Genomic DNA, 14,482 nt, shown 5'->3' on the forward strand with positions numbered 1-14,482 from the left:
GGGAGAGGGAGAGGGAGAGAGGGAGGGAGAGGGAGGGAGGGAGGGAAGGAGGGAGAGAGTCACTGAGGCTGTGTTGCCAGCTCTGCCTAGGGTGGTGTGGTGAGGTTTCGGAAAGTGATCAGATGTGAAGTGTGATCTGCAAGTAGAGCCCATAGGACTTGCAGAGGAATTGCATTTGTCAGTGATGGAAACAGAGCAATCCAAGTGACTCCTAGGTTTGGGGTCTGGGTGGTGGGGCCTGAGCTACTCTTCAGTTCATTTGTGGGTTCACACAGCACAGGACAGGGCCCTTATGGCATGTGATGGGGACAATCATGCAGCTGATGGAAGGAAGTATGAAGAGCCCACTCACCTTGCTGACATTCTTCTTACTGGAACAGATCCTTGTGACTTGGTACCAGAAGTGCTGGACCTGCCAGATTAAAAAGAGGCAGAGGACAAGTAGGTTGCCACAGCACCGGGGATCCCTGCAGCTGCAGTCCTGGGGCAGCAACCCCCGCACCGGCTCCCACTCAGAGCCCCAGAATGGCCCCACCACAGCACAGGCGCCCAGCAGTGGCAGCACCTTGGCAAAGCTTAGGTCAGACGGGTGGTGTTACAGAGTTGGAGGGCAGGACTGGTGTGGCTGACTCAGCCAGCTTGGGGCAGTGCGGCCCTGTTCCACATTACCTCTGTCACTGAGGCTACCTCACAAAGGAGCCTCATGGCCCAGTGGCAGCTCCAGGCACTGATCCCGGCCAGCAGCCCTCTATGCAGGCAAGGATGGTGTTGGGGAAGGGTCCAAAAGGAGTTAAGAGAAGTAAAAATCTGTTTTAAATATCCCTGTCCTTTGGAATAAAGGGACTAAGTATCCTCTATGTATGATGGGGTTCTATAACCTACAGTGTGCTTGATTTCTTTCTTTCTATCATATTTTTATCTATTTGTCCTTCAGTCTGTTAGTTATCAAACATTTAATGAACATTGTATGGAATGAATGTATTCTTTTCTTTTTTTTTTTTTTTTTTTTTTTTTTTTTTAGATAAGTTCTTGCTATATAGTTCAGGCTGGCTTTGAACTCACTATGTAGCCCAGGCTAGCCCTGAACTTGCCACAATCCTCCTGCCTCAACCTCCTGAGTTCTGTGATTACAGGCATGCACCACCACACACTGGTATACATGTATTCTTTTATGACTACTCGGCATCACTTCCTCTGCTTACAGTATCCTGATTTCCTGTTGGGGGATTTTTTTTCCCCATCCCAGGATTGATGTCGGTAAGAGAAAAGATGCTACCCTGAAGACTGCCTTTCACCCAAAAGTTATATTCAAAGTCTAAAGTAAACTAGGTGTGGTGGTGCATGCCTGTAATCCCAGTACTTGGGAGACTAAGCAAGGCTAGCCTGGGCTACATAGTGAGTCCAAGGCTAGCCTGAAGTACATAGCAAGACTGTTTCTAAAAAAAAAAAAAATGTGCAAAGTAGCTGAACAAGCAGCGACATCATCCAATCAGACTTAACCCTTTTGTGGCTAGACTGCAAGTGATCTCTGGGGTTCCAGGAAGGAGGATCACCTATTTACCAAGGAGTTGGAAGAATTTCTCTATTTTAAGAACCCAGCTGGGCATGGTGACACACACCTGTCATGCTAGCACTCAAGAGGGCCAAGGTTGCCGGGCGTGGTGGTGCATGCCTGTAATTCCAGCACTTGAGAGGCTGAGGCAGGAGGATCGCTGAGTTCGAGACCAGCCTGGGCTACTTAGTGAGTTCCAGGTCAGTCTCAACCATATAGTGAGACCCTGTCTCAAAACAACAAAAAAAAAAAACAACAGATAGGAGGCCAAGGTAGAATGATCACCTTGAGTTCAAGTCCAGCCTGAACTACAAAGTGAGACCCAGTCTCAAGGAAAAAAAAAAATACTATATCATGTATCCTGGTTGAATATGAAGTCCATCTTACACCCACTACTCTCATAGACCCAAGCTAGAGAAGTAGAGGTGTGAAATAAAGTTTGGGCTTTACATGAGCAATACAAGGCTCATGAGAAAAAGAAAAGCATCCCATAGCAGCTAGGAACTGTCCCAGCTCTTGTCAACAAGACATGACATTGCTAGGTGCTTCCCTGACTTTGAAGCTTGACCTTGTTGTTCTGTTGAATAAACAATTTCACAAAATGCCACCATCAGACAAGACCATTCTGTGATAATCAAGACAAAAACAAGAATATTCCTTAACCAAGTCTGAATACAGACAAAAAATGAGAACAGTTCAAACCACAAAAGCGACCATACATTCCCTTATCCTGGCCATTATGAGTGACTGCTAACTCTTTACCAATTACAGGTTTGGCCTCTCACCATTTTTCTCACCTTGAAGCAGAAGTTAAATTGCCCAATTGTGGTAAAGCCCACGCCCCTGACAACATGTAATCCAGAGGAAACCTCACTTCTTTGGCTCCACTCAAATGCACTTAGCATAAACCTATATCTTTCAGTAAGCCCTTCAGAACACCACCTTATTGGGAAGCCCAAAGTTCCCATGGCATATGTTGTTCCTTATCCCAACAAGTATTAACACTCCAGGCATGTTTCCATGTTCTGGTGGCTGAACGGTTAATTTTGGCCTAACCCAAATGATCCCAAGGTGTGTAAGGCATCCGAGATGAGAAAGAACATAAGAACCCATGACCTCTTGGGAGTGGCAAAGCATGAGTTTAGCCTTAAGTAATGGAGATTCGGCGCAGCACTGAGAAGAGCAGGATGCCGGCCAAAAGAAAGCAGCTGTCCTAATTTTGTCTCCAAGCACAATCTGTAAGTAATTCAACACCTACCTTCCTACTCCAAACCTGCTCTTCCCCGCTTAATGGATTCTAACTGAATTCCCCACCAGAGATGTTGACAAGGTGGTGAAAAAAACTGGGGATTACCAATAGCTATCTTTCCTCATCAGCGTGGAGTCAGGAAGATGATTTTGAAAGCACAGAAATGTGCTCAAAGAATGAACTGATACAAGTCAGGTGCAATAGCAGGAGTGCATGCCCGTGGAAAGATGAGGCAATAGGATCAGAACTTTTGAGTTCCGTCTGGGCAGCCTAGTAAGACCTTGTCTCAAAAAATTATAAAATAAGGGGGAGGGAGTTGCTGGCGATGTAGCTCAGGGGTAGAGCACACCTGACTTAAATCTCTCAATACTGCAAAAAAACAACAAAAAACTCAAAATTGAATGGAACAGTGACGCCATTGACATCCTGTGTTTTGGTGTGCCACTTTCTGGCTGTTTAACTCATAGTTTCAGCCAATAATTTGTAGCAACAGGCTGTTGAAAAGGTACAGCACCCCTCTCAGAAAAAGGCCACTTCCGCGTTAATGTTCCCTAGGGTGCGAGTCCGCCTGCCCGTTGTGACGTCACGTCCGCTTCCTGCAGCGCTCGCGACCATTTCCGTTTCTTCTTCGGTGCTGCCTTCGGATTCCTCTGACGTCGGGCGCTTCTGAGGCGCGACGAGTCCGGGGAGCCGCAGCCATGGTGAGTGCGTGAGTCGGGCGGAAGGAGTGGGAAACGGGAGACGTCCTGTGGGAGGCTTAGAATGCGCGCCGTCTAAACCACTGGACGCTGGGTGCCACCGCCGGGCCCGAGTTCGAAGTCCGGTAGCCGTAAGGTGCAGTCAGGCGGGCCGAGGTTAGAACTGGGGATGTTTCAGTGTCCCGGCGCCTGTAGTCGGGTCTGCTTTACGGCACTCGGCTTCCGTCCTTGTGGGTCGCCGGTGAGCAGAGGAGAAAGCATGGTCCAGGCCGGGAGAAAGACCAACCCACGTGGGAGAAAGTTGGAGGAAAACTTCTGGCTCTATCCATTTCTCCTTTACTTAGGAGATTTTCACAGGATCGGGTGGGACCCTGGGATTCGGAGCATCCCCACCTACCTACTCTGTTCCCGTTACTGGGTTCAGGAGAGAGATTTTTATCGGTTTACACACAGTTCTTTTAGCGAATTAACACGTGGCAGGGACTTAAAGTTTCTGCGTTTCTGGCCATGAGTGTGGAGTGACCCCGACACTCAGGCTGGGGCCCAGAAAAGCCTCCTGCGAGCCAGTGGTCTCAGAAATCAGAGGTCCTGGTAGCACCAGGAGTGGGAACCGCACTTGGTTGTCTGCAATTTGTGATCAACCAGGAAAGAGTTCCACTTTGTGTGTCCTGCTGTAGCTAATTTGGATTGGCACTTGATAAGGAATTTTGTAAAGCACGTTCACTTCCATAGCGAGGCTTATGTTATTTTGGTGCTAGAGACTGAACCTAGAGCCTCCACACTGAACTACATCTGCACCCCTTTTTATTATTTATTAATTTTGGTACCGGGGATCAAACTCAGGACCTTGTGATTGCAAGGCAGGCACAGTGCCACTGAGCTAAATACCCGGCCCTCCACCCCTTTTTAAGTTTTGAGACAGGGTCTCGCTGAGTTGCCCAGGGAGGACTGAAACTGGCGGTTCCTGCCTCAGCCTCCCAGAGTGCTAGGATCACAGGGCTGTGCCACCACGCCCAGCTGTGGTGAGATTTAATCTAATGGATCATGAATCCCTTCTGGATTATGGTCTCACTTTTGCACCTACAAAGCTAGTACAGAGCAGTCTATAGAACGTGAAGTTTCTAAGCCAGTGCTGCTTTAAACGTTATTAAAAGCTTTGAAATCTGGTCGCCTCAGATGGAACTTTGCAGCAGTTTCTTCAGCTCTGCCATAGGGGGATAACATTGTATGAGGACGTTGAGAGATCAAAGGAGGTAGTGGGTTAAATGGAGCCAATACTTGCTACAGAGGGTGCAGTCGTGCATCACTTAAAGACAGCTATGAGTTCTGAGAATTGTGTTTAGCAGATTGTGTGATTGTGTGAACATCATAGTGTGCGTGCACATTTACATGTTAATGCACCAGTCATTCTTGTCGCGGCCTCTACAAAATCAAGAAATGCAGCAAACCACAGGTGTTTAAGGGATGTTGCTGGCCTCTCGCTGAGCTACATTCTCTGCTTTATTTTGAGATAGGGTCGCACTATGAATTGCCCAGGCTGGGCTTGAATCTCTCAGAGTGCTGGAATTACATGTGTGCACCACATCACATAGCTGTTAATGTCATTTATTTACCATGTATTACTTATTGTACAAAATTGTTTTTTTCTCCTTCCTGCCTGTGCTGGGTATTGAACCCAGGGTCTGCACGTGCAAGGCAAGCGCTTTACCACTGAGCTGCACCCCATCTGTGTGCCATACTTTTATATGTATACAGCCAGCAGTGCAGTAGATTTATTTACACCACCATCATCACAAACACTTGAGTAATGTAATGCATGGCTGCAGGGTCATTGGACCATAGGAATTTTTCAGCTCTGCTGTAACCTACAGGACAATTGTTCTAAATATAGTCGGTTTGGCCTGTGAGTATATTTGTTAAATCAAAACCCTATAGTTTTTAGGACCAGGGATTTAGCTCAGTGGTGCCGTCACCTGCCTTGCAAGTGCATGGTCCTGAATTTGATCCCCAGTACCAAAGAAAAAAAAAACCCTATAGTTTTGGGGTTTTTTTTTTTCAGTTTTTATGAGACAGGCTTTCACTACAAGTTCAAGCAGGCCTCAGACTCAAGATGATCCTCCTGCCTCAGCTTCCTGAGTGCTGCATTCATGACTGTGCCTGGCAACCCTACGGATTTTGGCTGTCTTTCGATTCTTTAGTATACAGGGAAAGAAAACTGATCAAGCTAGGGATTTGAGTAACAGTGTGATTTCATTCACTCATGTTGCATAAATTAAAACATGGGAACAAATATGCTAAAAAAAGATTTAATTTGTGTTTATAAGCTACTAGTTTGTTGGTTTTTAAAACTGTTATTGACTGATATTTAAGAGTATAAACTGGGCCGGTCATGTGGCACATGCCTGCAATATCAGCACCCTGAGAGACTGAGGCAGGAGGATCACAAGTTAGAGCACAGCCTAGGCAACATCGTGACCTTGAAAAATCCTGTCTCAAAATAAAAGGGATGTGGTGATGTAGTTTAATGCAAAGGCCCTGAATTCACTCCCCAATCTCCTCTTCACCCCTCAAAAAAAGAATGTAAAGAAAGCCAGGCCTGATGGCACACACCTGTAATCCCAGCACTCAAGGACTGAGGCAGGAGGATATAGAGAGTTTGAGACCAGCCTATATAGAGAGTGTGTGTGAGAAAAAGGGTCTCGCTATGTAGTCCAGGCTGATCTTGAACTTGGAGCACTCCTGCCTCAGCCTACCAAGCACTAGGATTACTAGCAGGTGCCACAATGCCCAGATCCTTCCCTATTTCAGAGAATTCCAGCTTCATCTAGTTCTTCTCCATCTGTGACAGGTTCACCTAGTGTAGTGTGTTAGAACCTGAGACTTTCCAGTGTGATTTTTTTTTTTTTTTTTTGGACTGGGGTTCAAACTAAGGCCCTTACGCTTGCAAGACGGGCAGTGGAACCACTGAGCCACCCAGTGCATTTTTGCTGTCACTTCCACTGACAAAGCTCACACTGCTTCACCTTTAGGGGCAGGCATTTCTGTGTCTTGACTGTAGTGGGCAAGGAACCCACAGGGTAGATGTGATGATGAGTGTGTCCCATTCCTACCAGGTAGCTCACTTGTCCCCACTGGGAACCACAATAGGATATGGATTTCATGGTCCAGGCTTCACACCTAGGATTAACCCTGCTGCCACCATAGTGGACAGACCACCAGTGGTGCACATGATGGCAACCTAGGGGCACCCAGATTATAATATAAATGTACCTATTTATGTAACTTTGTATATTTATAAGAAGGTCTCAGGAAGCCAGGTGTGGTGGGCAAGCCTTTAACCCCAGCCCTCAAGAGGCTGAGGCAAGAGGAATGTCTGAGTTCAAGGCCAGCCTGGGCTATATAACAAGACCATGTCTCAAAAAAAAAAAAGATGAGGGAAAAACAAGTGAGGAATGAATAGAGATGGTTAGGGAAGAAAGGGTAGTGAGACAGAAAGAATGAAACAGTCCAGACCATCCATTTGGTTGGCTGGATTACTTTAACATCATTTTATTTATAACTGCTCTATTAAAACACCTCACAGCTTTATTTTTAACCACTGAAGTATTTTATTGTCCTTTGTATATAAACCATACCAATCAAATAAATAAAAATTACATAAAATAAGAAAAATTATAGTAATAATGCTGTTTAATTCAAGGTAATAGTGTTGTGGTAGAACCTTTAGTCCCAGCACTCTGGAAGGCCAACACAGGAGGGTCACAAGTTTGAGACCAATCTGGGCAAGACTGTGGCTCAAATACAAAATTTAAAAAGGGACGGGGATACAAGGGTCCATCAACCAATGAATGGATAAAAAAAAGATGTGGGGTTTCTTTTCCTTAATACTGTGGAGTACTACTCTGCCAGAAAGAAGGATGAGCTTGAAATAGTTACAGCTAAAATGGATACACCTTGAGACCATACTCTTAAGTGAAATAAGTTGGGCGCACATGTTTAAATACCACATTGTTTCTCTGGTGTGAGGAAATAAGGACTAACGTGTATAATAGATATTAGAAAATGTTCAAAAGGAAAAGAACCGCCTCCCTCACAAGCACAAGGACCCAAGTTCGATCCCTGGTACCAAAAAAAGGGGGGGGGATGAGGGAGGGAGAAAGGAAGGAAGGGATAAGAAAAAAGTGAAAATAGAAGGAAAAATGGAAACAAAGCTTTTGCATATAGGGAGTGGTGGGGGAAGTAGTAACACAGAGGCAGGATATATCACGTACAGGTGCACATTCCCTATGCTGAGTGTTACCATCATGGACCAATATCTAAAATGTATCAGTAAATTTGGGGGGTACCAGGGATCAAACTCGGGACACCAATAAATATTTTGCTTAAGGGGAGAGGGACCGATGTACCTCAGTGTGACAGCTCCGGGTTCAGTTCCCAGTACCAGGAAAAAGAAAATTTTTTTTAATTGTTAAAGGGAGATATAGTATGTAGGTGCTTAATTATTCTTAAGAATTTTTTGGCGGGGGGGGGCAGGGTACAGGGGATCAAACTCAGGACCTTGAGCTTGCAAGACAGGCAGCAGCACCACTGAGTTAAATCCCTGGCCCAGGAATTTCAATTAATATGAGGTTATTGGTCTGGTTAGCTAAGTTATTTCATGTTTGCATTAACGCCTATTAGCCTTGCTCCAATGTGGTGCACTCACTCTGGCATTTGCCCCAAAATCTGATGAGTCTGTCCTAATGAAACTTTTTCTTAGTACTGGAGACTGAACCCAGGGACTGCTGAGCTATGTTCTTGGGCCTTTTTTTTATTTTGAGATTGTCTCACTAAGTTTTCCAGTCTGGGTTGGAACCTGAGACCCTCCTGCCTCAGCCTCCCAAAGTTCTGGGATTACAGTTACGCACCACCATACCTGGCTTTATTTGTATTTCTGTATTATGCAGAGAGTTTGTATTTTTTCACCAGTTCTCTAAATTAAATTTTTGTTAAAAGAATTACAGCAATTTAAAGATCTGAATGGCTTTCATTTTGCCATTCTAAAATCAGACAATACTTTATTCCACAAAAGAGAACAAGTATTCTGGTGGCATGTGCAGAAGAGGTTGGCTTCATAGGCAGAAAAAGGCTGAAGAAAGCTGAAACAAAGAACAAAAGGTAGATGGGTCATTTCATAGTTACTTTCCCTGTAGGCCTAGCACAGGAGAGAGAACAATACAAAGCTGTAGTGATGCAGTTTTCTCAGTGTGAGCAGGGTCCTGACTGGTGTGTCAAGAGGACAGAGTGGCAGCAGTTTGTTTTATTAAGTGGAAAGACGATTGAAGAGAAACTTGTGATGTACTGTGTGGTTACCTGGCAGTACCGCCTGTAGTGGGAAAGGCAGGATGAATGCTTGTTTCAACAGTTTTTTTGTTTTTTGAGATAGGGTCTCCCTACGTAGACTAGGCTGGCCTTGAACTTAAGGTGATCCTCCTGCCTCTGACTCCGGAGTTCTGGGATTACAGGCGTGCGCCACCACACCCAGCTCCCTTTACCAGTTTTTTAAAACACTCCCGGGTACTGGGCATTACAGGTGTGCACCACCATGCCCAGTTTAAAAAAAGGAGATTTTTTTTTTAAAGAAGCAAATGCGAAGGGTTGAGGATGTAGCTCAGTGGTGCCACCGCCTGCCTGGCAAGCACAGGGTCCTGAGTTTGATCCCCAGTACCCCCAAAAAGCAAACACGAACAGTTGTGTATACAGACTCTTAATTGTGTATCAAATTGATTACTACCAGGAGAAGATGAATTTGAATAACTTGCACATGATACTCACTGTATTGATGAGGCAGCTTACATCCTAAGAAGAAAAAATTTTGAACTGGTGAATTTGTTGGAAGAAACCATTTGGGTATATTGTATTGTACGGTAGAATAAGAAAGTAATTGGTGCTGGGGTTTGAACTCAGGACATTGCGCTTGTGAGGCAGGTGACGGCACCACTGAGCTAAATCCCTAGCCCAAAAAGGAAATATTTTCATGTGTTGGAAACCAGGATTCCCTACCAAGGACTAAAAGCGAATTGCATATAGTATGGAGAATTTGTGTTGTATTTACTGTAAATTACACCTTACTTTTGAGTCAGTAAATTTGGGGGATATGAAAATCCAGATTAAAGATTACTCTGTGGCAGCCATGGCAAACCTGTGTGCTACATCCGGCTGTTTATCACTGAAAGCTCTAAAGGGTCGCCATCACTGCTGCGTGGAAATTCAAGCTGAACCATAGGTGCCGATTTATAACCCATTTACTGTACTGTTACCAGGCAGCCAGCTAGAGAGGGGCAAATGAAGGTATGTATTAGCAAACCTTATAGGCTGTGTAGCTGTTTATTCCCTTTCCTAGTATATTTTAGTTTCTCTAAGCTTTAGAGTGAACTGGCTGTGTTAAAGTATGCGTGTTTGGAGGTGGGGTTGTAGTGAAGCAAGCTGGCCACCGTGTCTCTCAGTTCCAGTTGTATTTTATAACTCATTGGAAGTGGCTTCTGGTCCACCTTGACGGATGCTTGTGTTTCCTCCCCGCCCCAGACTGAGGCTGATGTTAACCCGAAGGCCTATCCCCTCGCAGATGCGCACCTCACCAAGAAGCTACTGGACCTCGTTCAGCAGTCGTGCAACTACAAGCAGCTCCGGAAAGGAGCCAACGAGGGTAAGGCAGCCACAGGGGCTGTGGGGGGGTATGTCAAGGGTACCAGCTCTGTCTGGGACCTCTAGTCCAGATTTTCAGTTCGGAGGGAGAGCTGGTGGTTTTTGTTTTGTCTTCCTTCCCCTCTTCCCCCTCTCTCGTCTCTCTCCCTGGATAGCGGGTGGGGGTCGGGGTGGGGTGAGACAGGGTCTCACTTTATAGTTCAGGCTGGCCTTGAACTCTTGGCAGTCCTCTTGCCTCAACCGAGTGCTGGGATTACAGGCATGAGCCACCAATGCCCGGCACCCTGGATATTCTTAACTGGTCAGTGGGAGGATTTAAGAGCAATACTTTGGCATTCTATGCTAAAAGCTAATGTACTCAGAATTACCTTTATCTCTTAATATATATGCATTTTTTGTGTGGGGGGGGCTTTTTTTTTTGTACCGGAGATCGAACTCAGGACCTGGTGCTTCCAAGGCAAACACAGCACCACTGAACTAAATCCCCAGCCTTGTGTATAAACTGTCCTCTAAAGCCATCAAAATGAAAGGGGTAGCCGGGTGTGGTGATGCATGCCTGTAATCCCAGCACTTGAGAGGCTGAGGCAGGAGGATTGTTGTGAGTTCGAGACCAGCCTGGGCTACACTGAGTTCCAGAGCAGTCTGAACTATATAGTGAGACCCTGTCTCAAAAAACCAAAAAAAAAGAGAAAGGGTTATTATTAATACTTTGTATCTCTAATACCATGAGTATTCAACATTCAAGAATTTGATTTGCAAAAAATTTTTTTTTTTTGCTTCTCAAAAATATTCCTTTTGTGTGTTCTTTTAAAGAAAGAAAGAATACATAAGCAATGACATTTCTGCCCAGAGATAATATAGAATTTTTTAATTTGTTTTGTTTTTTGAGACAGGGTCTCACTATATAGTTGAGACTGACCTGGAACTCACTGTGTAGTCCAGGCTGGTCTCAACTCACAGCGATCCTCCTGCCTCAGCCTCTGAAGTGCTGGGATTACAGGCGTGCGCCACTATGCCCGGCTTATGCTTTAGTTCTTGAGACAGGCTCTCACTGCAGCTCAGGCTGGCCTCAAACTCGCAGTAATCCTACTTTGGCCTCCCTAAGTGTTGGGATTACAGGTGTGCACCACTCTCCCCAGCAGAGGACTCTTCACATTAAGTAGTTTATAATGAAAAAGTTGTTTTTGTCTTTAAAGAGTTGGGCATTTTGTCCTTTGTTTGAGATTGGTGAAATCATTTAAAAAATCATTTACTTCTGTTGCTGAAGGAAGATAAAACAGTTTGTGTATTTGTCATCATGCTCTTCAGAGTTCTGTGTCCACACTGCAGGAGGGCAGGGCCTGATGTAGCAGTGGCACTGGGTGTGGGGGCAGCCCTCCTGGGTGTCTCCTTTCTCAGTGCCATCAGGTCATTCAGGCTGCACAGGGCACGAGTCCTCACTTCTCGAGGGACAAGTATTCAGAGGCGGGACCATCTTCCTCTTTCTGTGCCTTGCACAAGGCTAGGCCCAGAGGTGCTGGGACAGACAAGTCCTTGAATGGAGATGCTCAACCTCCTGCTTTAGCTCAGAATGTGCTTTCTAGGGTGGACAGCAGTGTCCTAGTCCTCTGCCCATTTCTGATTCACTCTTCCATATCTCTATTATTGCAGTAGTGAACAAACCTAAGTCCCTGCCTTGGCACTTATGTGCCAATGAAGGAAGACAGAATTTATATGTCTGGTGGGGAAGAAGTCTATACAGAATAAGTAAGGGGGTGGTGATATTCAGGTGAGGTCTTCCCGAGGAGGCAGTTTGGATGGTGAAGCGTGCATTGGGCTGCTTTGTGCTGGCGGAGCTCAGCAGTTGGGCTGGTACAGTTGGCCAGGCAGGAGATGGTGCTGACTTGCACAGGAAAGCAGCAGTCAGGTTGAGGTAGTAGGATTTGAGGAAGAGGCGTTGAAGATGGCTACTTGGTGTGTGATGCCCTTCTCATCCTGGGCTGCTCCAGGGCAGAGAATTGCTTGTGCTTTGGGCCTTTGCCCAATTTTCTTGGACCTGTATTCCTTTCCTGGGAAATTGCTTTGTTGTGGCTCCACAGCCTGAGCCCCATGTCACCTGTTAGCCTCATGTCCTTATCTCCACAGCCACCAAGACCCTCAACAGGGGCATCTCGGAGTTCATTGTGATGGCTGCAGACGCAGAGCCTCTGGAGATCATCCTGCACCTCCCATTGCTGTGTGAAGACAAGAATGTGCCCTACGTGTTTGTGCGCTCCAAGCAGGCGCTGGGGCGGGCCTGTGGGGTCTCCAGGCCAGTCATCGCCTGTTCTGTCACCATCAAAGAAGGCTCTCAGCTGAAGCAGCAGATCCAGTCCATCCAGCAGTCTATTGAACGGCTCTTGGTCTAAGCCTCTGGCCTCTGCCCTGCTCTCCCTGCAACTCCACCTCCAAAGTCGTGTATCATATTATCTGTTAGTATGTAGTCTTTTTAGTAGCTTTGTTATAAAATATTGTCTAAATCTGGTTTCCGGGTTTTATATTGTTTTTGTCTTACAGGATGGTTTTTCCCTATCTCCCCTTCCTCCCTGCCATCCTTTTATCCTCCCCACTCAAAAATGAACTAATACCCAAAACAGAGAAGCAGAAAGGTAGCACCATTTAAAGACAGGAAGAGGCAGGAGAGACCTGACCAAGATGGAGATCTGGTGGCCCCGCTGTGTGCAGGGAGGATGGGAGCCAACACCAGCCACTTGAGCCCTTCACGTCTGGTATGCAGAGTAGCTGCATGTGGTTCCATGGTTGAGGAGTTGCCTTTGCTTGCCAGGGGATTCCGTGTTATGTGCCATGATTTTCCTAGGCTGATGTCTAGGCACCCCTTACTGATGTGCCCTTGGGTACTTTTGACAGTGTGATGTGTTCATATGCCAGCCCCATCCCTGCCCCTAGCCCAAGGGTGGCAGAGCACCGACAGTACTTGCACCACAGGGATGGGCTGAGCGAACCAGGGGGCCTGCTGACCTGGGTCTTGAGTCAGGAGGGTTAAGGGCAGCAAGGTTGGGTGATGCTGGGGTGGAGGGTTTGGGGAAGTCATAGGGACCTGGCTGGAACCACTGGCAGAGATGGCACAACCAGGAAGCATCTCTGGTGAATGAGGGTTTATTGCCTCAGTGGCCACTTGCACCAGCTGTGGGAGCCCAGACCTGTTTCCTGCCAGAGTGGGTCAAGTGTATTCTTCACTACATAGGGAGAGTCCTAATGTGTCGATCACTCTTGAACATCCTAATAAATCTTTTCATACTCCATTGTAAAGTGTGGCAATGCCTGATTCTTAGTGGGTATCCAGCTAACATTTGAAGAAATGTTCAGCATTATTAGAGTGGTTATTGCTGCTTCCCTGTCCCCTTCTTAGTACTAGGCTTGAACCCAGGTTTACTCTTATCACGGTGCTACATCCCTGGCCCTTTTATTTATTTTGAGGCAAAGTTTTACAAAGTTGCCCAGGTACTGAGTTGCTAGGATCACAGGCATTGTACCTGGCTAAGATGTCTTGTACAGACTCAGTCATTGAGGCTTTCTCAGCACTATGGATATGTGGGGCTGGTTTTTTGTGACAGATGTTAAAATGTTTCAGGATGTTTAGCAGCATCCTTGCCCTCTGTCCACTAGGTGGCTGTTTTCCATCCCCAACCAAGTATCTCCAGACACTGCCAGATGTCTCCTGGGGACAAAATCCCCAAGCTGAGAACTGCTGAGAGTTAGGGTTCCTAGTAACCCTTGGTATGTATAGGTTTGGTGTTAGTGACTGAAGCCTCTGCCCCTCACCAGCCTCTTGAACTGGGATTTTTCTGAAGGCAAGTTACCATGAGGTGCTTAATAACCTCAGCTTGAGAAATTTTCTTCCAAGGTGCAAACACTGAGTACCATAGTTGTCAAACTAGAGTAGGTTTGACAATACAGTCACCTTCCAGGAGCAGGGGACCATCAAGCTGCATATACTGATCAGCAGTAGGCTTGTGCCTGCAAACAGCCACTGTACTGCAGCCTGCATAGCAGAGTGCAACCCTCATCTTGAAAAGAAGGAAGGAAGAGAAAAGGTCTGTCTTGCTCTGGCTGGCCTCAAATGCTTGGATGCTAATGATCTTTCTGCCTTACCTTCCTTGGTAGCTAGCTAGGTCTACAGCCCCGTGTGCCACTGCACCTGGCCAAAATCCCATCTCTTAAAAAAAAAGAAACAAAGACATTCTAGCTTCTGCCTTCATTGTTCAGATCCCTGGCTTTCCGGGTAGCAGTCCAGAGGCCTCTAGCCAACAGCTGCAACCA

The 14,482-nt window shown here is 46.2% G+C and overlaps 3 protein-coding genes across 3 annotated transcripts in view; 1 reads left to right on the forward strand and 2 right to left on the reverse strand.

Moving 5' to 3' along the window:
• LOC104869323 overlaps positions 1-3,501 on the reverse strand; it is a 10,085-nt gene extending 6,584 nt beyond the window's left edge. Inside the window, 2 exon segments of the mRNA XM_033765935.1 lie at positions 353-575; positions 3,389-3,501. Of these exon segments, the coding sequence (XP_033621826.1) occupies positions 353-575; positions 3,389-3,501 (336 nt within the window).
• Positions 3,393-12,686, forward strand: Snu13 (small nuclear ribonucleoprotein 13). The gene is made up of 3 exons (XM_010634458.3): positions 3,393-3,502; positions 10,064-10,184; positions 12,308-12,686. The coding sequence occupies exons 1-3, from the start codon at positions 3,500-3,502 to the stop codon at positions 12,568-12,570; spliced, it is 387 nt and encodes a 128-aa protein (XP_010632760.1). The 5' UTR covers positions 3,393-3,499; the 3' UTR covers positions 12,571-12,686.
• Positions 8,387-14,482, reverse strand: part of Xrcc6 (X-ray repair cross complementing 6) — a 29,043-nt gene continuing 22,947 nt past the window's right edge. Inside the window, exon 13 of the mRNA XM_010634457.3 lies at positions 8,387-8,637. Coding sequence (XP_010632759.1) covers positions 8,507-8,637 — 131 coding nt within the window. The 3' untranslated portion in view covers positions 8,387-8,506. The remainder of the gene's footprint in view (positions 8,638-14,482) is intronic.

The sequence above is a fragment of the Fukomys damarensis genome, unplaced genomic scaffold (genome assembly GCF_012274545.1).
Source record: "Fukomys damarensis isolate Sample0158 unplaced genomic scaffold, DMR_v1.0_HiC HiC_scaffold_19, whole genome shotgun sequence".
In the NCBI taxonomy this organism is placed as follows: domain Eukaryota; kingdom Metazoa; phylum Chordata; class Mammalia; order Rodentia; family Bathyergidae; genus Fukomys; species Fukomys damarensis.

Coding starts and splice junctions, on each gene's coding strand:
- Snu13 (XM_010634458.3), top strand. Junction 10,185..12,307: donor CCGGAAAGGAGCCAACGAGG/GTAAGGCAGCCA, acceptor TTATCTCCACAG/CCACCAAGACCCTCAACAGG.